Genomic DNA, 20983 nt, shown 5'->3' with positions numbered 1-20983 from the left:
GGATGGAACTGGGCTGGGGTTGAACTGGTGGCCTTGGGTGGCTGGGAGGGGTCTGCAAATGAGGGCTGGGAATCTGAACATTCCTCCCTTCCCAAATCTGTTGGATACATCAGTGATTAATTCATGGTGGAGTCCATAGTCCTCCTACCTGAGCTTGGCCAACCCTGTCCTCGCACGTGACTCTGATTGTAAATTTAAAATTAAATATTGCCAAATGAAATTGTTTATTTTAAAATTAAATGTAGTCTAAAATTAAGTGTAGGAAAAATAAATGTAGGAAAAATAAATGTAGGAAAAATAAATGTAGGAAAAGTAAATGTGGGGAAAATAAATGTGGGGAAAATAAATGTGGGGAAAATAAATGTGGGGAAAATAAATGTGGGGAAAATAAATGTGGGGAAAATAAATGTGGGGAAAATAAATGTGGGGAAAATAAATGTGGGAAAATAAATGTGGGAAAAATAAATGTGGGAAAAATAAATGTGGGAAAATAAATGGAGGAAAAATAAATGGAGGAAAAATAAATGGAGGAAAAATAAATGGAGGAAAAGTAAAAATGGTAAAATTAAATATGGTAAAAGTAAAAATGGTAAAATATGGTAAAATTAAATATGGTAAAATTAAATATGGTAAAATTAACTATAGTCTTTGCCCAGGGTTTCAACCATTTTAGTGTCTTCTGTTTGGGGTGTTATTGGTCAAAATAGTGACTCAATAATAATGACTTAAACATTGCACTCGTGGGCCATTTTTGGCTGTGCCACTTGGAGTCCAAATCATGGATAGATCATGGAATGGTTTGGGTTGGAAGGGACTTTAAGGATCATCTCATTCCAACCCCCTGCCATGGACAGGGACACCTTCCACTATCCCAGGTTGCTCCAGCCTGGCCTTGGACACTTCCAGGGATCCAGGGGCAGCCACAGCTGCTCTGGGAATATTGGATGTCTGGAATGATTTGGGAGTGTTGCCATGTGATAGGACAGACACTCCTGTAGAGAGAAGTGTCATCTAAGAGGGTCTGTTGTAGCTGTGACCTTTTGAGATACCATTTAGAAGTGTTAAACTAAGAACTTCCTTCCTTCTCCTTCCTTCATTTTTAGCCTCCAAGGTCTTTATCGTGGTGTGGGAGAGTTGTGTGGACCACAAAGGAGGGAATTCCCGGTGCTGCCAGTCTGGCTCTGCCATTCCATGGATTTTCAGAGCGAGGGCAAAGTGGGATGTTGACACCACTAACAGGAACATCTCCTCCCTTTTGTTCCAGGGAAACAGCTTCCAGAGTTTTGACCTGAAGCTCGTGTGGGTGGATGAAAACTGCGGAGAGAAATCGGCTCCGGGGCTGTGAGTGAGGAATTCCCACTTGGATCTTAAGGAAAAATTATAAGAAATGTTCCAGTTGATTGTGAAACTGTGAGGAAACGACTCAAAACTTTGTGCCATCTCCTCTCCAACCGGTGGGGTTGGGCTGGGGGGCATTGAGGCAACTTTCAGGTGGGCTCAGAGCATCTTGGGCTTTGCTCACCTTGGCTGACAGACTGGAATCCCAGGATCACTGAGGTTGGAAAAGCCCTTCTAGGGCACAGAGTCCACCCTATGACTGATCCCCACCTTGTCCCCAATGCCCACCTTGTCCCCCAGCCCAGAGCTCTGAGTGCCACATCCAGGCCTTCCTTGGGCACCTCCAGGGCTGGGAACTCCAAACCTCCCTGGGCAGCTCCTGGCAAGGCCTGACCACCCTTTCCAGCAAGAAATTCCTCCTGATGTCCAGTCTGACCCTCCTCTGGCCCAGCTTGAGGCCGTTCCTTCTCATCATTATTAATTAATGCTCATTAATAATAGGAAGATTTAGGCTCCAGACCTAGAGAACAAAGTTGACCAGTTGAGCATCTCTTCAGAAGGAAAGAGCAGCTGTAAAAGCAGCATTTTGAAGGGGAGAGAGAAGGGCAGGAGCTGCTGTTGGACTCAGAAATGTGTTTCCATAGTCTCTGTCATGTCTTTTCCCTCCCAGGCACGGCCTGCGCATCACGACCCCAGAAGAAACCTTCCTCCTCTCTGCCAAAGACCCGCAGATGAAGGTCAGTCTTTGTGATTTTTGCCATCTCTTTATTATTTCAAGCAGAATAATCAGCAGAATAATCAGTGGGGGTTGATTTGGGGTTTTTTTTTGGCCCCTTGGCCAAGCCAGTCGAGTATTAGATGGCTGGAGGTGGCTTGGATGGGTCACAGAATTCCAGAATGTGCCGAGTTGGAAGGGACCCACAAAGATGATCCAGTCCCAACTCCTGCCCCCTGCACAGGCCCATCCCCAGGAGTCCCACTCTGTGCCCCAGAGGATCATCCAAAGCCTCCTGGAGCTCTGGCAGCCTTGGGGCTGTGCCCACTGCCCTGTTGGTGGGAGATGAAAAATCAGAGAATCAGAGAATCAGCTGGGTTGGAAGGGACCTCCGAGATCATCAGGTCCAACCCTTGATCCACTACCACTGCAGTTGCCAGACCATGGCACTGATGCCACATCCAGTCTTATCTGGATAAGATACTTCGAGTGCTGTGTCCAGCTCTGGGCCCTCAGCTCAGGAAGGACATGGAGGGGCTGGAGCAGGTCCAGGGAAGAGCAACAAGGCTGGGGAAGGGACTGGAGCCCAAGTGCTGTGAGGAGAGGCTGAGGGAGCTGGGGGGGCTCAGCCTGGAGAGGAGGAGGCTCAGGGGAGACCTCCTCACTCTCTGCAACTCCCTGACAGGAGGGGGGAGCCGGGGGGGGGTTGGGCTCTTTTCCCAGGCAACCATCAGCAAGACAAGAGGGCTGGGTCTGCAGCTGTGCCAGGGGAGGTTTAGGTTGGACATTAGGAAGAATTTCTTTGCAGAGAGGGTGCTCAGCCATTGGAATGGGCTGCCCAGGGAAGTGGGGGATTCTCCATCCCTGGAGGTGTTTAAGGACAGACTGGATGTGGCATCAGTGCCATGGGCTGGGAACCACAGCGGGGTTGGATCAAGGGTTGGACTGGATGATCTCGGAGGTCCCTTCCAACCCAGCTGATTCTGGGATTCTGTGATTCTATGATTCTATGATTCTATGATTCTCTGATTCTATTCTCACTGTATACATCTGTTTCATATGTAAAATATGTATTTTTGCTATAGCTTTGGCTGTTTGGTTTGTTTTTCCCTTCCCTCTTTGAGGGAAGCGAGGCTCCGTTGTCGAGTTTCGGAGCCTTGGCGGGAAGCCGGCTCCGATCTCGCCCAAGCTGGGATGTGTGTGCCCCCCTTTGTGACCCCCCCTGCTGTCCCTGTGCCCGCAGGCCGTGTGGCAGTGGAAGCTGAGCCAGGCCGTGCGCCAGGCCCTCAACGGGAAGCGGGATTTCCCGCTGTGGGGCCGGACGGGCGAGGGCAGCGAACCCCCGCCCTGCCGCTTCTTCTCCTACGTCTTCAGGCTGGAGGGCAGGTTCAGGAGCGCGGCCTACGAGGGGGAGTGGCGCTGGGGGAAGCCCCATGGCAAGTAAGGAACGCTTTTTTCAACCCCCTTTTCCTAGAACCTTATTTTTTAACCCCCTTTTCCTAAGCCAAACCGCTCCGGGATAGCCCTGCTGGCTCTGGGGGGCTCTGCTTGGACCCTGTGGGTGTGTGTGAGTGGAGGAGGTGTAGAATCATGGAATGGTTTGGGTTGGAAGGGACCTTAAAGACCGTCTTGTTCCACCCCCTGCCATGGGCAGGGACACCTTCCACTAGCCCAGGTTGCTCCAACCTGGCCTTGGACATTTCCAGGGGTGGAGCAGCCACAGCTTCGCTGGGAAATCCATTCCCGTCCCTCCTCACCCTCCCAGCCAGGAATTCCTTCCCAATATCCCATCTAACCCAACTCCATCTCAGTTTAACCATTCCCCTTGTCCTGTCCCTCCATTCCTTTGTCCAAAGTCCCTTTCCCTGGAAGGTCACACCACATTTTCCCTTGATTTTCCCAAACTTTACACTTTCCTGAGCGAAGGGAAAACTTTCTGGGAGAAACCCCTGAAACAGGAGCAGTGTTGAAGTGCCAAGTTGGTGCTTGAGATGAGAGTTCAGAGCATCAACCTCTGACTCGAGAAGGCCTTTGGGGAAATGGAGCCCCTTCAAGGAGGAGGGAAATAAGAAAAATGAGGGGAAGTTTTCTGCTCTTGAATCCTGTGGCAGATTAATTAAAGTCTGAGGAAGCAGCGGGACCCCGAGGAGACTTCTCAGCTGAACTGTGAGCACTGAGTGCAAGATGAGAGAATTCCAGATTGGTTTGGGGTTGGAAGGGACCTTAAAACTCATCAATCCCACCCCCTGCCATGGGCAGGGGCACCTTCCACTAGCCCAGGTTGCTCAACAAGGCCTTATCCAACCTGAACACTGCCAGGCTTGGGGCATCCACAACCTCCCTGGGCAACCTCCCCACCCTGGCAGGAAAAAATGTCTCTGCAATATCCAAAGCAGGATGGAAGGCAGATGATTTCCACTGGACAGCTGGGTTGGAAATAACCCTTTGCCAGGTGACTCAGAGGGTTAATCCTCATGCCTGAATCACAGAATCATTAATGTTGGAAAAGACTCCCAAGGCCATCAAGTCCCAGTCTTTGCCCAAATCCCACCATAGCCACTGAACCACACCATGAAGTGCCACATCTGAACTTTTATCAAAGGAATTAAAAAAACAATTAAATCCAAAAGGAGCTCAAATGCATTTAATGGGAACACAGGAACTGTTCATTAAATCCAAGTTCAAGCCAGCCAGGACAAAAGGGAATGGTCTGGAAATCAAATGGTCCCAACCAAAATGTCTTTGTAGGATAGAGCACAGCCCCTGTTTTTTGGGACACAAAACCAGGCTGATTTGGAAGTTTTGTGCTCCCTGAGTTTTATACTGTTCACAGCTGCTATTGAAGTAAAAAAAGATGTGATTTCACGAGAATTCCAGAGTAGATGAGGCTTCTAAGGGGAAAAAAATAGGTACTTTGTGTAAGGAATGACAAGAGATTTAACTTAGTGGTTTTTTTAGAGACTTGGTTTGAAAGAGCCTTAAAATACTGAGATTATTCGGAATCAGAACTGATTTGGGTTGGAAGGGATCTTAAAGATCATCAATTTCCAACAAGCTTAATCCTGAATTTTCTGTGGAAGAGACTGTGCTGTGCCCTAGAATTCTTTGTCCCCTTCTCCTTTCGGGTTTGATAATGGAGGTCAATCAATAGATCAGTAAATTCCTCTGCTGCTTCAGGTGAAGTGACCTGACTGAGGTGTCCCAGGGACTTTGGGGCAGAATTAAGTGACTTCAGAGTTCTAAAACCTGGCCTTTGAGTTGCTTAATTCCCTGACTGAACTTCCCACTCCTAGAATTTCTGTGCTGTGTGACCTGCTGCTAATGGAGGGTTACGGAGCAGGAGCCCTGGCCTGGATGGCAGGGCCACCTCTGAGGGGGAGGCTGGCACGGCAGAGCATGTGAGCAGGGCTGGAGGAGTGGGAATTAGGGCTTTCAGCAGAACCATCTGGGTTCCCCCACTGTTCTGTGCCAGTATTCCAGGTGACCTGGTGTGGGGGAAGGAGGTTCTCCCACTGAGAAGTTGCTTAAAGCATCCCCGTGGCTGGAGCAGACACAGAACTATGGAATGTCCTGAGCTGGAAGGGACCCCCAAGGATCATCCAGTCCAACTCCTGGCCCTGCACTGACACCCCAACAATCTCACCCTGTCCCTCAGAGCATTGTCCAAACCCTCCTGGAGCTCTGGCAGCCTTGGGGCTGTGCCCACTGCCCTGGGGAGCCTGGGCAGTGCCCACCACCCTCTGGGGGAAGAACCTTTCCCTGAGATCCAACCTGAGCCTGCCCTGGCACAGCTCCAGCTGTTCCCTCGTCCTCTTTGGCTTCTCCCCTTTGCTGGCATTCAAACCAACAAAGCAAAAGGAGCTGTATTTTAAATCCACTTGATTTTGACCTGACCAGTTCTCTGCAAACCTCCCAAAAAAAGCCCTTCTCATGTGGGTGTTTCCAACAGCAGCCCTGGTGAAAGTCAAACAGACGTGTCATGGTTTTGGTGTTGCACCATCTTTGCTTAAACTGAGAGAGAGTGGGTTTAGATTGGATGGTAGGAAGGAATTCCTGTCTGGGAGGGTGGGGAGGGACTGGAATGGATTTCCCAGAGAAGCTGTGGCTGCCCCTGGATCCCTGGTATGTCCAGGTTGGGATGTTGTTTGGAAAGCAAATGTTTCAACTGCTCTCCTTCAACTTCTCCTTTCAAGACTATTCCTGGGAGGGCTGGGGGGGTTCCCCTGGAGAAGAGAAGGCTCCAGTGAGAGCTGAGAGCCCCTTGCAGGGCCTAAAGGGGCTCCAGGAGAGCTGGAGAGGGACTGGGGACAAGGGATGGAGGGACAGGACACAGGGAATGGCTTTAAACTGAAAGAGGATAAATTTAGGTGGGATATTGGGAAGGAATGTTGGCTGGGAGGGTGGGGAGGGACTGGAATGGATTCCCAGAGAAGCTGTGGCTGCTCCTGGATCCCTAAAAGTGTCCAAAGCCAGGCTGGAGGAAGCTGGGCTAGTGGAAGGTGTCCCTGCCCATGGCAGGGTTGGAATGAGATGATCTTTAAGGTCCCTTCCAACCCAAACCCCTCTGGAATTGTGTTGTCTCTGGCTGGGGAATGTGCAGGGATCTGGCTGTGTCTGGGGTGATGCAAGAATGAACAGGGTGGGTGGGTGGGGTGGAGTGGGAGCGCAGGAGGGAGGGACATGAATTCAGGCCTGGCAGTAACTTGCCCATCACGTTGACCCTCTCCAGTGTCACTTTGCATTGTTCCCTCCTGGGATCACTTCTCCAACCCCCACACAAAACCAGATGGAGAGATAGGATCCCTTCAGGCCAGTGCTTGTCTCCTTTGTTTTCCTGGGGTTGTGGTGTCATTATGGTGTCTGTGGGGATGAGCCAAAGCTGGAACTTCAGCTTAATCACAGTGATTTAATCACATGCTGCAATTAAACCAGGATCATGTGCAAGGTCCCCAAGGGATGACCCAGCACCTCTAGAAAATGCTTTTGAGATTAGGGAACTTGGAAGTGGATTCCTCCCACTTGTTCCAGAGTAGGAAAACATTATGGCATTAAATCCTCATGGTATTAAATCCTCATGGTGCAAAGCAAAGTCCCAGAGGTTCCTGGAGAACTTGAGTGTCTCTGTCCTTGGAGGAAATATTTGATGTTGGCTGTGGAATCCCAGAGTGGTTTGGAAAGAACCTTAAGGATCATCCAGTTCCAGCCCAGAGACACCTTCCACTAGCCCAGGTTGCTCCAGCCTGGCCTTGGACACTTCCAGGGATCCAGGGGCAGCCACAGCTTCTCTGAGCAACCTGTGCCAGGGCCTCCCCACCGTCCCAGCCAGGAATTCCTTCCCAATATCCCATCTAACCCAACTCCATCTCAGTTTAAACCACTCCCCTTGTCCTGTCCCTCCATTCCCTTGTCCAAAGTCCCTTTCCCTGGAAGGTCACACCACGTTTTCCCTTGATTTTCCCAAACTTTATACTCTGCTGGTCCTGAGTGAAGGGAAAACTTTCTAGGAGAAACCCCTGAAACAGGAGCAGTGTTGAAGTGCCAAGTTACTGCTTGAGATGAGAGTTCAGAGCATCAATCTCTGACTCGAGAAGCCCTTTGGGGAAATGGAAACACTTCAAGGAGGAGGGAAATAAGAAAAATGAGGGGAAGTTTTCTGCTCTTGAATCCTGTGGCAGATTAATTAAAGTCTGAGGAAGCAGCGGGACCCTGAGGAGACTTCTCAGCTGAACTGTGGGCACTGAATGGAAGATGAGAGAATTCCAGATTGGTTTGGGGTTGGAAGGGACCTTAAAACTCATCAATCCCACCCCCTGCCATGGGCAGGGGCACCTTCCACTAGCCCAGGTTGCTTAACCTGGCCTTGGACACTTCCAGGGATCCAGGGGCAGCCACAGCTTCTCTGAGCAACCTGTGCCAGGGCCTCCCCACCCTCCCAGCCAGAAATTCCTTCCCAATATCCCATCTGTCTCTGCCCTCTGGCAGTTTGAAGCCATTCCCTGTGTCCTGTCCCTCCATCCCTTGTAAACAGTCTCTCCATCTTTCCTGTGGCTCCTTCAGGTCCTGGAAGGCCACAATCAGTTTTCCCCAAAGCTTCTCTTCTCCAGGCTGAACAATCCCAGCTGTCCCAGCACTTGGATGGTTCCTAGATTCCCAGAGCCATGGAATGGGTTGGGTTGGAAGGGACCTTAAAGCCCATCCAGGGACACCCTCCACTAGCCCAGCTTGCTCCAACCTGGCCTTGGACACTTCCAGGGATCCAGCCACAGCTTCTCTGGGCAACCTTTGCCAGGGGCTCCCCACCCTCCCAGCCCAAACCTTGGGTTTGTTCCACATTTGGGCTGGGCCTGGCTCCCTCCTGGTGCAGCTGGGAGCGTTGGGTGCCCTCCCTGGTGAGCCAATTCTCTGAATTCCAGGGGGACGCTGAAGTGGCGCGACGGGCGCAACCACGTCGGGGACTTCAAGGAGGGCTTGGAGCACGGGTAAGGCTTGGAAAACAGGACATTCCTTGGTTTCAGACTGTGCTAAGGAGTGATTCCTTCCTTCCAGAGGGATGTCTGCCTTAAGCTGAGGGTGTTGTAACCTGGAGAGAGCGGGTTGGTGGTGATTGCAAGGAAAGAGCCACGGGCAGATGAGCAGCTCAGTGCAGGCATTTCCATCCCTGGGGACATTCCCATGGATGAACCTGATCCCTGGGGTCTAAATCCCTGTGAATTAATTCATAGGAAGTGCCTTGAAAAGTTATTTTTAGGTATCTTTAAAAAACTTCCCTTAAATGACGAGTTTTCAAGGGTAAGAAACCAGGCTGTGAAATTCAAGTCTTATTTATCTAGGTTTTTGTTTTTTGAAAGTGAGACTTTTACATTCCTCATTTTTGCAAGAATTCCAGAGCAGATGAGGCTTTTAAGGGGAAAAAAAAATAATCTCAGATACTTTGTGTAAGGAATGACAAAAGTTTGGGTTTTTTTTTGAAAGTAAGACTTTTACATTCCTCATTTTCACAAGAATTCCAGAGTAGATGAGACTTTTAAGGGGAAAAAATATCTCAGGTACTTTGTGTAAGGAATGACAAAAGATTTAACTTAGGTTTTTTTTTGGGAATTAAGGCTTTTAGATGCCTCACTTTTACAAGAATTACAGAATAGGTGAGGCTTGTAAGGGGGAAAAAAAAATCTCAGATACTTTGTGTAAGGAATAAAAAACCATTTAATTCAGTTTCTGAACTGGGGAAAGGTAACGAGGGGGAAAAACCAATCCTGGAGCTTTTCCTTGGACCAAATCCAAGTGAACTTGGATTTAGTGACACCTGGAAATAGTGTCAGAGGGAGAGTTGTCCCCCGACCCCATAAATCAGATTGGAAATCTGGAGCTCCTCGGCTTTGAAACTTCCCCCAGTACAGCTGAGCTGCCTTTTTCCCTGCTGACCTCTTCCATGTGGCATTCCAGGTTTGGGATCTGCCTGGTCCCCCGCCAAGCTGAGGACAGGTATGACTGTTACAAGTGCCACTGGTACGAGGGCAAGATGAGAGGCTACGGAATCTGTGAGTAAGTGACACCCACACTCGGATCCTGGGGGGAAAAGGGGTGTTCAGAGGGTGGGATGTTCCCATCTCATCCCATCTGCTGGGAATTTGGATGGAGCCTGGTCTGGAAAAGCACTGGTTGTGGGCACAGAGAATTCCAGGATGGTTTGAGTTGGAAGGGACCTGAAAGATCATCCCAGCCTGGCCATGGGCAGGGACACCTTCCACTATCCCTGGCCTTGGACACTTCCAGGGATCCAGGGGCAGCCACAGCTTCTCTGGACAACCTGTGCCTGTCCCTCACCACCCTCCCAGCCAGGAATTCCTTCCCAATATCCCTGCCCTCTGGCAGTGGGAAGCCATTCCCTGTGTCCTGTCCCTCCATCCCTTGTAAACAGTCTCTCTCCATCTTCCTGTAGTTCCTCCAGGTCCTGGAAGGTCACAATCAGTTCCCCCAAAGCTTCTCCAGGCTGAACAATCTCAGCTGTCCCAGCACTTGGATGGTTCATAGATTCACAGAGCCATGGAATGGGTTGGGTTGGAAGGGACTTTAAAGCCCATCCAGTGCCACCCCTGCCATGGGCAGGGACACCTTCCACTAGCCCAGCTTGCTCCAACCTGGCCTTGGACACTTCCAAGGAAACCATTCCCTGTGTCCTGTCCCTCCATCCCTTGTCCCCAGTCCCTCTCCAGCTCTCCTGGAGCCCCTTTAAGCACTGAAGGTGCTCTCAGCTCTCCCTGGAGCCTTCTCTCCTCCAGCACCATCCTCATCTTTGCTGAGGTCACACGTGGCTTGTACCCAGATGAGTTGGGCCACGTGAAGCCTGGACTGTCCATGGTTGATGCTCCCATTGACTCCTTTCCCTGCACCAAGTGGGACAGGAGAGCACAGAGCCCAATTTTCCAGCTGGGATGGGCCTGTAGGACCTGCCTTCCTCCAACCTGCACGTTCTGCTCCTTATTTATGACTCCAGCTCAGAGGAGCCCTTCTGAGAGAGAGACCAGCCCAGGAGGAGGGGTGGTGGCCACCACAGAAAGGTGAAGACGAGGCTTCCTGTTGATCTGATCTCCTCTGGATCAACCAGTGGTCACTGTGGGGGAGGTCAAGGGACAATTGCAAGCCAATGTGTTGTGTCCTTGGGAGCTGTGGAGTGACTGGTTGGGTGATGAACATTCCTCAGAGGGAATGACTCTCAGCAAAAATCTGGAATATTTATCAGGAAGGTGACCCTGATGTGCTCACTCTCCTGGCTTCCTGTGCCAAGAGGAGCTCTCAGATAGTCCTGGAATGAAATCCCCTGTCCCTGCAGGTATGGGAATGACTTGGTCTACAAAGGTTACTTCAAGGACAACGTGCGGCAGGGCTTTGGGATCCTGGAGAACTTCTCAGCTGAGCATCCCTTCAGATACACAGGACAGTGGGAGAACGACAAGAAGAACGGATATGGAGTCTGGGAAGACAGGGACAGGTAGAGGGGGGGTGGGTCAGAGGTGGCTTTAGGGGTGTGGCAGCTTTGGCCCGCTGTCAGTGGGATGAAGCCTCATGTTTTGCTGGGGAGCTTTGGGGATGGAAGTGGGATGAGTTCAGCCTCTCCTGCAAGGCTTGAACTCCTTTTGTTATAACCTTATATGAGGTTATAACTCATATATAAGTTATAACTCATATAACCTTTTTGTTATAACTCATATATGAGGTTATATGAGTTTGTGTGGGACACGTGGAAGTTGTGCTGCACAGGTAAAACTGCCCTCAAGAAGTGACACAGCAGATGGATTAAGATCTAAGAAAAAAGGGGGAAAAAACCCCCATAATTTGTTTTCTGTTGCATTCCAGAGGGGAGAGATACATTGGGACGTGGCTGGATGATCACAGGCATGGCCAGGGCATCGTGGTGACCCAGTCAGGGGTCTGCTACCAGAGGACATTCCACGCTGATAAGATGGTGGTGAGTACCCACTGTCAGTGGGCCCTGCCAGGCAGTGAGGTGTGGAACTCACCAGCAAGGGAGAGATCAATATTTCACTCCTTAATTAATCCAGGAGGGCAATTGGAAAGCAAGAAGGTGACATCTCAGGGAAAGGTTCTTCCCCCAGAGGGTGGTTGGCACTGACCAGGCTCCCCAGGGCAGTGGGCACAGCCCAAGGCTGCCAGAGCTCCAGGAGGGTTTGGACAACGCTCTGAGGGACAGGGTGGGATTGTTGGGGTGTCTGTGCAGGGTCAGGGGTGGGACTGGATGATCCTTGGGGGTCCCTTCCAGCTCCCTGGAGAAAATCTCTCTCCTGTGATTTTACCATACCAATATTTTCGAAGACCAGCGTTTAGATTAAGTTTAGATTAATGTTTAGATTAATGTTTAGATTCTTATCACCCCCCTGAGGTGTGGGGAGGAGCAAGACCTGAGGTTGTCACTTCTTGCTCCTCCTAAGACACCTGGTAGGTCTGGCTGTTCAGCTGATCACCCAGCCCCAGTTACAGACCGGGAGTCACATGTGAAGTGCTGCATGGTTAGAACTCCCTCAGGGGGGTTATACATCCCTCAGGATGGCTAGATATCCCTCAGGGTGGTTATATCTCCCTCAGGGTGGTTGTATATCCCACAGGATGGTTATATATCCCTCAGGACGGCTATACATCCCTCAGGATGGTTGTATACCCCACAGAATGACTGTATATCCCACAGGATGGTTATACATCCCTCAGGAAGGTTATATCTCCCTCAGGATGGTTGTATATCCCACAGGATGGCTAGATATCCCTCAGGGTGGTTATATGTCCCTCAGAATGGTTTTATATCCCACAGGATGATTATACATCCCTCAGGAAGGTTATACATCCCTCAGGATGGCTAGATATCCCACAGGATGGCTAGATATCCCTCAGGAAGGTTATATCTCCCTCAGGCTGGTTCTGTCTCCCTCAAGATGATTATACATCCCTCAGGATGGTTATATATCCCTCAGAATGGTTCTATGTCCCTCAGAATGGTTGTATATCCCTCAGGAAGGTTATATCTCCCTCAGGATGGTTCTGTCTCCCTCAGGACGGTTATACATCCCTCAGGATGGTTGTATGTCTCTCAGGATGGTTATATATCCCTCAAGATGGTTATATATCCCTCAGGATGGTTATATATCCCTCAAGATGGTTATATATCCCTCAGGATGGTTATATGTCCCTTGGGATGGTTATATATCCCTCAGGATGGTTCTATATCCCTCATGAAGGTTATATCTCCCTCAGGATGGTTCTGTCTCCCTCAGGATGGTTCTGTCTCCCTCAGGATGGTTATACATCCCTCAGGATGGTCGTATATCCCTCAGGATGGTTGTATATCCCTCAGGATGGTTGTATATCCCTCAGAATGGTTGTATATCCCTCAGGATGGTTTTATATCCCTCAGGTTGCCCAGAGGGGTTGTGGACTCCCCATCCCTGGAAGTGTCCAAGGCCAGGTTGGAGCAACCTGGGCTAGTGGAAGGTGTCCCTGCCCGTGGCAGAGGGTGGCACTGGATGTTCCTTAAGGTCCCTTCCAACTCAAACCATTCTGCAATTCCATGACACTCCACCTCTCTTGGAGATCAGGAAATCTTCCCCTTTCCTTTTCCCTCTGCCGAGTTTTGGTGTCTTTGAAAGTTTAGCTGTTGGTGGGGAGAGCAGAAGGAATTGGCATCGCTCAAACTGGCCCAGGAATCAAAGCTTTGCTTCTCCTGAAAAACATGTGCTGAAAAAAACCCAAACAACCCCCGCCCCACTTCGCCAAATCGGGGTGAAAGGTTTGCCGGGGAAACTCGGGCGGAAGCACTTCCCAGAAAACCTCCAAAATAAAAGCTGCCAAAGGCTCCTTGAACTTCCCACAGCTTCCAGGTGGGGAGCAGCCACTTCAGCTTTCCTGGTGGAAAATTGGTGGGACTGAGGAGCTTCCCTTGGAAACCTTTTATTTTTTATTTTTTTTTTGCCAGAAAGGGCGTTTTTCCAGCCAGGAAAACCGTTCCAGTGGGAAAGAAGTGTTACAGCTCTACAAGTGACCACGTTTTTCTGGCTGGTTTGGGTTCTTGTAAAACCTCAGGGCCTAAACCAGGGGCTAAACCCACCCAGGAGAAATCTAAATTATCCTGTGTCTTCTCTGCGTCTTGGGGCTCCTTCCCTAAAAATTGTGCTCCTGGAAGCAGGGTGGGATTTGGGAGGCGGTGGAATGAGTTGTTTAAGGAATGTTTGGGAGCAGCTCATTAAAGCCCTGTGGGCTGCACAGCAAGGGATAAAGTGAATTCCAAGTTTAGGCTGGATATTAGGAAGGTTTTTTTTCTCCCAGAGGGTGGTTGGACACTGAACAGGCTCCCCAGGGAAGTGGGCATGGAATAAATCCTGCCAGAGCTCCAGGACAGCGTTCTCAGGGACATGGTGGGATTGTTGGGGTGTCCTGGGGGATCCCTGGGGGTCCCTTCCAGCTCAGGATGTTCCACCATCCTGTTTTCTCTTCATCACTTTTCAAAGGGTGACACAGTTGGCTCCAATCCCCTCAAAAGTCCCAGGACTGGGAGCAGCCCGAGTTTGACCCGTGTGCCAATTCCTGGTGTCCATTCTTAGCCCAGGATCCTGCTTTTTGCTCCTTTTCCCAGGAAAACTAAAGCAACAGTTGTTCCAAACCCCCTGACCACCCAAACCTTCTCCTTTCTCTCGAGCACTGAAACGAGAGGTTGGGTTTTCAGAGGAGATCCTGGGAATCTTCAGCCCACAAATAATCCAAGCCAGTGGTTTTTTTGGGATGAACTTGAGCAGGTGGGAAGTTCATGGCATGGATTCACTCCCTCTGCTTCCACCTGCAGGGTTCTGGGATCCTGCTCCTGGAAGACGACTCCGTCTACGAAGGGAACTTCACGGAGGACCTGACCTTTGTTGGGAAGGTGAGAACTTCCTTGATTTCCACACTGTTTCTTTAATTCCCACATGGATTCGTGTCCAAAGTTCCCCCCTTCCTGCTCCACTTCCCCCAGTCTCCCGGAAAATCCGATTTTCCTGGTTTTTGGACTATTTTTGTCCTTCCTCAGTCTCAGTGGGGGAAGAAAAACTTCAGCTGAGAGACCCTGGGGGGGCTTTGGGAAGAGTTTTGGGGTTTAATGTTTGAGTTCCTTTCAGGCTCTTGAGGTTTTGGGGGTTTTTTTGGGGGGTTGGTTGGTTGGTTGTTCTTTTTGGGTTGGTTTTTTGGTTGGTGGTTTTCGTTTGGGGTTTTCTGGTTCGATTATTTGGTTGGGATTTTTTGGTTTGATTTTTCTTTTTTGGTTTGAGGTTTTTTTGCTCTGGTTTTTTTTTGTATGTTTGGCTTTTTTTTTGTTTGACTCTTTATTTGTTTTTTTGTTTGTTTGTTTTTATTTGTGCTTCTTTGTGCTTTTTGTTTTTTTGTTTGTTGGTTTGGGGTTTTTTTTGTTGTTTTTGTTTTGTTTTATTTTTTGTTTGGTTCTTTTATTTAGGTTTTTGCTTGGTTTTTTGTTTGGTTCTGAGTTTTTTGAGGTTTTTTTTTTGTTTTGTTTGTTATTTGCTTCTTTTTGCATGGTTTTTGTGTGGGATTTTGTAGTTTGGTTTTTTGGTTCTGCTCAATTTTTGTTTTGCTTTGAGGGTTTTTTGTATGTTTGGGGGTTTTGTTTGGGTATTTTTGGTTTGTTTTTCTGTTTGGGCTTTTTGGGGTTTTTTTTTGTTTGTGTTTTTTTGGTTTGGTTTTCATTCGGGTTTTTTGTTTGTGGGGGTTTTTTTGTTTTTGTTTTTTTTTTTGTTTCATTCTTTTATTTGTTTTTTTTTGCTTCTTTTTTTGTTTCCTTGGGTTTTTCTGGTTATTGGAGTTTTTTGTTTTTGTTTGTTATTTGCTTGTTTTTTCTGTGGTGTTTTGTGGTTTGGTTTTTTGATTTTGTATAATTTTTGTTTTGCTTTGAGGGTTTTTTGTATGTTTGGGGTTTTGTTTGATTTTTTTGTATGCTTGGGGTTATTATTTAGTTTTTTTGTTTCTTTTTTTGTTTGGGTTTTTTGGTTTGTTTTTTATTTGGATTTTTTTTGTGGTTTTTTTTGTCTTTTTTTTGTTTTTTTTGTTTGGTTCTTTTATTTGTTATTTTGCTTATTTTTTTGTTTGTTTGGGGTTTTTCTGATTATTGGGTTTTATTTGTTATTTGCTTGTTTTTTGTGTAGCTTTTTGTAGTTTGATATTTTGATTGTTCTTTTTTCTGGTTATTTGATTATTTGATTTTCCTGATTTTTTTTTGTTTTTATTTGTTATTTGCTTGTTTTTTGTGTAGCTTTTTGTAGTTTGATTTTTTGATTGTTATTTTTTCTGATTATTTGATTATTTGTTTTTTCTGGTTATTGAATTTTTTTTGTTTTTATTTGTTATATGCTTGTTTTTTGTGTAGCTTTTTGTAGTTTTGTTTTTTGATTATTCTTTTTTCTGGTTATTTGATTTTTTTTTCTGGTTATTGGGTTTTTTGTTTTTATTTGTTATTTGCTTATTTTTGGTGTAGCTTTTTATAGTTTGATTTTTTGATATTTTTTTTTCTGGTTATTTGATTATTTGGTTTTTGTGGTTATTGGGGTTTTTTTTGTTTTTATTTGTTATATGCTTGGGTTTTGTGTAGCTTTTTATAGTTTGATTTTTTGATTGTTGTTTTGTCTAATTATTTGATTATTTGATTTTCCTGATTTTTTTTTTTATTTGTTATTTGCTAATTTTTTGTGTAGCTTTTTATAGTTTGATTTTTTGATAGTTTTTTTTCTGGTTATTTGATTATTTGGTTTTTCTGGTTATTGGGGTTTTTTTGTTTTTATTTGTTATTTGCTTGGGTTTTGTGTAGCTTTTTATACTTTGATTTTTTGATTGTTGTTTTTTCTGATTATTTGATTATTTGTTTTTTTCTTTTTTTTGTTTTTATTTGTTATTTACTTATTTTTTGTGTAGATTCTTGTAGTTTGCTTTTTTGATTTTGTTTATTTTTTGTTTTGCTTTGTTTTTTTAATTATTGTTTCATTGTTGCCATTGAAGTTTTTTTTGTTTTATTTTGCTTTTGCTTTTTGTTTTTGTGGGACATTTTTGCCTCTTCTTCCCAGCTGCACTTGGGAGGTTTTTATCTCCTTCAAACCCACATTTTCAGCCTTTTTGCAGTGGTTGGGGACACAGGAAATGCAACCAACCCGAGGTGTTACCCCACAGCTGAGGGGTTTGGCAGCTGAATTTTGCAACGTGGGCAGAAATATCTGCTCAGAGTGGTGAGAAAATCCCCTGGGGAAGGAAAACTCCTCCTCCAGCTCCTTCCTCAACAATGGGATGAGCCTGGCAGGAAATGTGGGCTTGGATCACACAGAGAGGTGTCAAACCAGAGCCTTGCTAATGAGTGCTAATGAGCCTTGTCATTAATGACTCTCAGGGGAGGAAGAGCTTGTCATCATCTTCTTCACAGATGTTGATTACAGTGCTCAGAGCCTCCAAAATTCATCTGCCATTAATTAGCTCAGAGCCTCCAAAATTCATCTGCCATTAATTAGCTCAGAGCCTCCAAAATTCATCTGCCATTAATTAGCTCAGAGCCTCCAAAATTCATCTGCCATTAATTAGCTCAGAGCCTCCAAAATTCATCTTGATTTTAGTGGTTGGTCCAGAGAAATCTGGTCTTTATCCAGAGCTGGAATGGGCCTCCTGCCACGAGCCAGGAGGATTTCAGGCTCCTATTCCAGGATATTGTTTGGCTTTGGCTTTAATTAAATCCTCCAAGTCTGAGTCGAGCTGCTGCATGTCCTGGGTTTGCCTCAGAGAATTGAAGGGTTGCCTTGGGAGCAGCCAACTCCCAAGTTTTCCAACGGGTTTGAAGGTGTTTATGGTGAAGGTCATGTGATTCCCCCACACCTGGGAGGCCAAAATTCCCTGTGGTTTGAGGGAAAACTGGGAGAAATCGAAGCTTCATCGCTTCACTCCTGTTTAGTTTAAACTATTGTTAAATTTAAGCCAGAGAATTATGAATAAATCAGAAGAGATTTTGAGGGTTTGTAGGGAATAATGCAAAGGTTTTAATCTGGGATTTTGGGATGTGTTGACTCCAGCTGCTGCCACTTTATTGACATCACTGAAGCTTCATCCCTTTGCTCCTGTTTAGTTTAAACTATTGTCAGATTTAAGCCAGAGAATTATTAACAACTCAAAAGAGATTTTGAGGGTTTGTAGGGAATAATGCAAAGGTTTTAATCTGGGATTGTGGGATGTGTTGACTCCAGCTGCTGCCACTTTATTGATATCATTGAAGCTTCATCCCTTTGCTCCTGTTTAGTTTAAACTATTGTTAAATTTAAGTCAGAGAATTATTAATAACTCAAAGGAGATTTTGAGAGTTTGTAGGGAATAATGCAAAGGGTTTAATCTGGGATTGTGGGATGTGTTGACTCCAGCTGCTGCCTCTTTACTGACATTACTGAAGCTTCATCATTTAAGACAGAGAATTATTAACAACTCAAAGGAGATTTTGAGGGTTTGTAGGGAATAATGCAAAGGTTTTAATCTGGGATTTTTGGGATGTGTTGACTCCAGTTGCTGTCACTTTACTGACATCATTGAAGCTTCATCCCTTCACTCCTGTTTTGTTTAAACTACTGTCAGATTTAAGCCAGAGAATTATTAACAACTCAAAGGAGATTTTGAGGGTTTGTAGGGAATAATGCAAAGGGTTTAATCTGGGATTGTGGGATGTGTTGACTCCAGTTGCTGACATCACTGAAGTTTCATCCCTTCACTCCTGTTTAGTTTAAACTATTGTCAGATTTAAGGCAGATTTAATAACTCAAAGGAGATTTTGAGGGTTTGTAGGGAATAATGCAAAGGGTTTAATCTGGGATTTTTGGGATGTGTTGACTCCAGTTGCTGCCACTTTACTGACATCATTGTTTGGCTGCTGGAATCTCCACCTCCGGGGTGGAAGTTTGTTCTGAGCCACCTTTTCAAGAGCTGGCGCTGCTGAAAAGAGACTTTGAGCTCTTGGTCCAGCTCGTTTCCTGCCTCTAACGAGCTCCTGGCAGAGTAACCCTGGCTTCCTCCTCCGCAGGGAAAGCTCTCCTTCGCCAACGGCTTCGTTTTGGAGGGAACCTTCACCAACAAGTCGGGCCAAGGCCTCCAGACCCACGGCGTCCTCAACACTTCCAGCGAGCAGCTGGATGAGAGGGTCACCAAAACGTGAGCAGAGCCGGCGGATTCCCCGGCCAGGGCTTGGATTTGGGCTCTGGGAGGGGTCGTGGATTGATCCCTGTGGGGGTCAAAGCAGCCCTGGCAGAGATTGGAGCTGAAAACTGGGTTAGGGGAGAAGGAGGAAAGGAGAGCAGAGGTTGTCGTGGTGTTAATCACAGAATTATAGAACCATGGATCAGCTGGGTTGGAAGGGACCTCCGAGATCATCCAGTCCAACCCTTGATCCAACCCCGCTGTGGTTCCCAGCCCATGGCACTGATGCCACATCCAGTCTGTCCTTAAACACCTCCAGGGATGGAGAATCCCCCCCTTCCCTGGGCAGCCCATTCCAATGGCTGAGCACCCTCTCTGCAAAGAAATTCTTCCTGATATCCAACCTAACCCTCCCCTGGCACAGCTGCAGACCCAGCCCTCTTGTCTTGCTGATGGTTGCCTGGGAAAAGAGACCAACCCCCCCCTGGCTCCCCCCTCCTGTCAGGGAGTTGCAGAGAGTGAGGAGGTCTCCCCTGAGCCTCCTCCTCTCCAGGCTGAGCCCCCCCAGCTCCCTCAGCCTCTCCTCCCAGCACTTGTGCTCCAGTCCCTTCCCCAGCCTTGTTGCTCTTCCCTGGACCTGCTCCAGGACCTCAGTTAATGCCAGGTGGGAGAATAGATGTTCTCCTCCCACCCTGCCACTGCCCTCCACGTGGAGGATCAGAGCTGCTGCTGCTGTTTTGGCAGGAAATGGTGGGAATACAAGGCAGGAATGGCTGAGCTGGAGCCATCGGGCCACATCCCTCATTTCAGGGCTGAACCCTGTCAAGGGATGCCAAGCTGGAGGACCTGGATTCAGCCAGTTTAACTCACAGGAGGGAGTCCCAGTGGGGAAAAAAACCAGCTGCCTGTCCTCACAAATTCCATTTTCCTCTCACAAACCCCAGTTCAGTTTCCTCCTTTTTCCTCTGCAAAACATTTCCAGTCCATCATTCCCGTTGCAGAAACAGCTCCTGTTCTTCCCAGGCAGGAATAGCTGCTGGTGGTGGTTGCTCAACTCTTCTTGCTCAGCCTCTTCTGAAGGCTTTGGGGTGAGATAAATGGTCTGGGTTTAGGAACATCCCCCAGGGGCCAAGGAAGTCTGTGACCAGCAGAGATTCAGGTTATTTATGTTCCACACACCAGGAATTTTTCTTTGTCCAAAGCACCTCATTGTCAGGACAAGAGACCTGAGTTGCTTTTATTGAATTCCCAGTTGGGCACTTCCATGTTCCTCTGCTCCTACAGAACATCAGGGAGTCAGCATGGAGTGGTTTGGGTGGGAAGGGACATTAAGGTCACCCAGTCCCACCCTCTGCCATGGGCAGGGACACCTCCCACTAGCCCAGGTTGCTCCAACCTGGCCTTGGACACTTCCAGGGATCCAGGGGCAGCCACAGCTTCTCTGGGAAATCCATCCCAGTCCCTCCCCACCTTCCCAGCCAGGAATTCCTTCCCAATATCCCACCTAAATTTATCCTTTTACAGTTTGAAACCATTCCCTGTGTCCTGTCCCTCCATCCCTTGTCCCCAGTCCCTCTCCAGCTCTCCTGGAGCCCCTTCAGGCCCTGCCAGGGGCTCTCAGCTCTCCCTGGAGCCTTCTCTTCTCCAGGGGAACCCCCCCCAGCTCTCCCAGCCTGGCTCCATCCCTGAGTTAATCCCAACCCTGGAGAACCTCCCCTATTTGAAGGTGAGGTCTGAGGTGATTAAAGGGGGATCCAGGAAATCCTAATGCCACGTTCCATTTTCCAGTCAGCTGGGCCTCAGGGAGTTCCCAGTGGAGAAGAGGTGGAAGGGAATCTATGACCAGTTCCTGGAATTCCTCCAGTCTGGCTGCAAGGAAGAAATGGAGGAGTCTTTCACAGGGTTCCACATCCAAACCAGCAAGGAGCTGAGGAAATCCCAGGAATATCTCTTCTGCCAAAGGTAGGAATATTCCAGGGCCTCGTTGCCACAGAGGAACCCATTTAAATCAGGGTCTGATTGAAATCACGTTTTAAAGTCATGAACTTGAGCATTTTCCAGTTGTTCCTTCTCATGAAGCAGGAGGAAGGATTTTACCCCTCAATTTAAAGTTGTGCTGTTGAGGTTGAGTCTTACAAGTGAAAAATTCATTCCTTCTAATTGTTTTATTGCCCCTTTTGAAATCTACCTGTGATACCCACCTGGATTTATCCCAGAGCTTCCTTGTGGGAAGCT

General features: G+C 47.6%; 2 protein-coding genes across 2 annotated transcripts in view; both read left to right on the top strand.

The window, feature by feature from the left end:
- The window catches only part of SNAP47 (synaptosome associated protein 47), a 280665-nt gene that overhangs the window by 199975 nt on the left and 59707 nt on the right, over positions 1–20983 (top strand). The window lies entirely within an intron of this gene.
- The window catches only part of ALS2CL (ALS2 C-terminal like), a 62214-nt gene that overhangs the window by 26895 nt on the left and 14336 nt on the right, over positions 1–20983 (top strand). Inside the window, 10 exon segments of the mRNA XM_064639885.1 lie at positions 1265–1341; positions 2009–2075; positions 3297–3493; positions 8467–8532; positions 9497–9595; positions 10884–11042; positions 11408–11519; positions 14397–14474; positions 18636–18763; positions 20537–20710. Coding sequence (XP_064495955.1) covers positions 1265–1341; positions 2009–2075; positions 3297–3493; positions 8467–8532; positions 9497–9595; positions 10884–11042; positions 11408–11519; positions 14397–14474; positions 18636–18763; positions 20537–20710 — 1157 coding nt within the window.

The sequence above is a fragment of the Pseudopipra pipra genome, chromosome 1 (assembly GCF_036250125.1).
Source record: "Pseudopipra pipra isolate bDixPip1 chromosome 1, bDixPip1.hap1, whole genome shotgun sequence".
NCBI lineage: Eukaryota > Metazoa > Chordata > Aves > Passeriformes > Pipridae > Pseudopipra > Pseudopipra pipra.
Note: the sequence above shows the minus strand (reverse complement) of the source record. Positions and strands in the feature narration are given on the sequence as shown.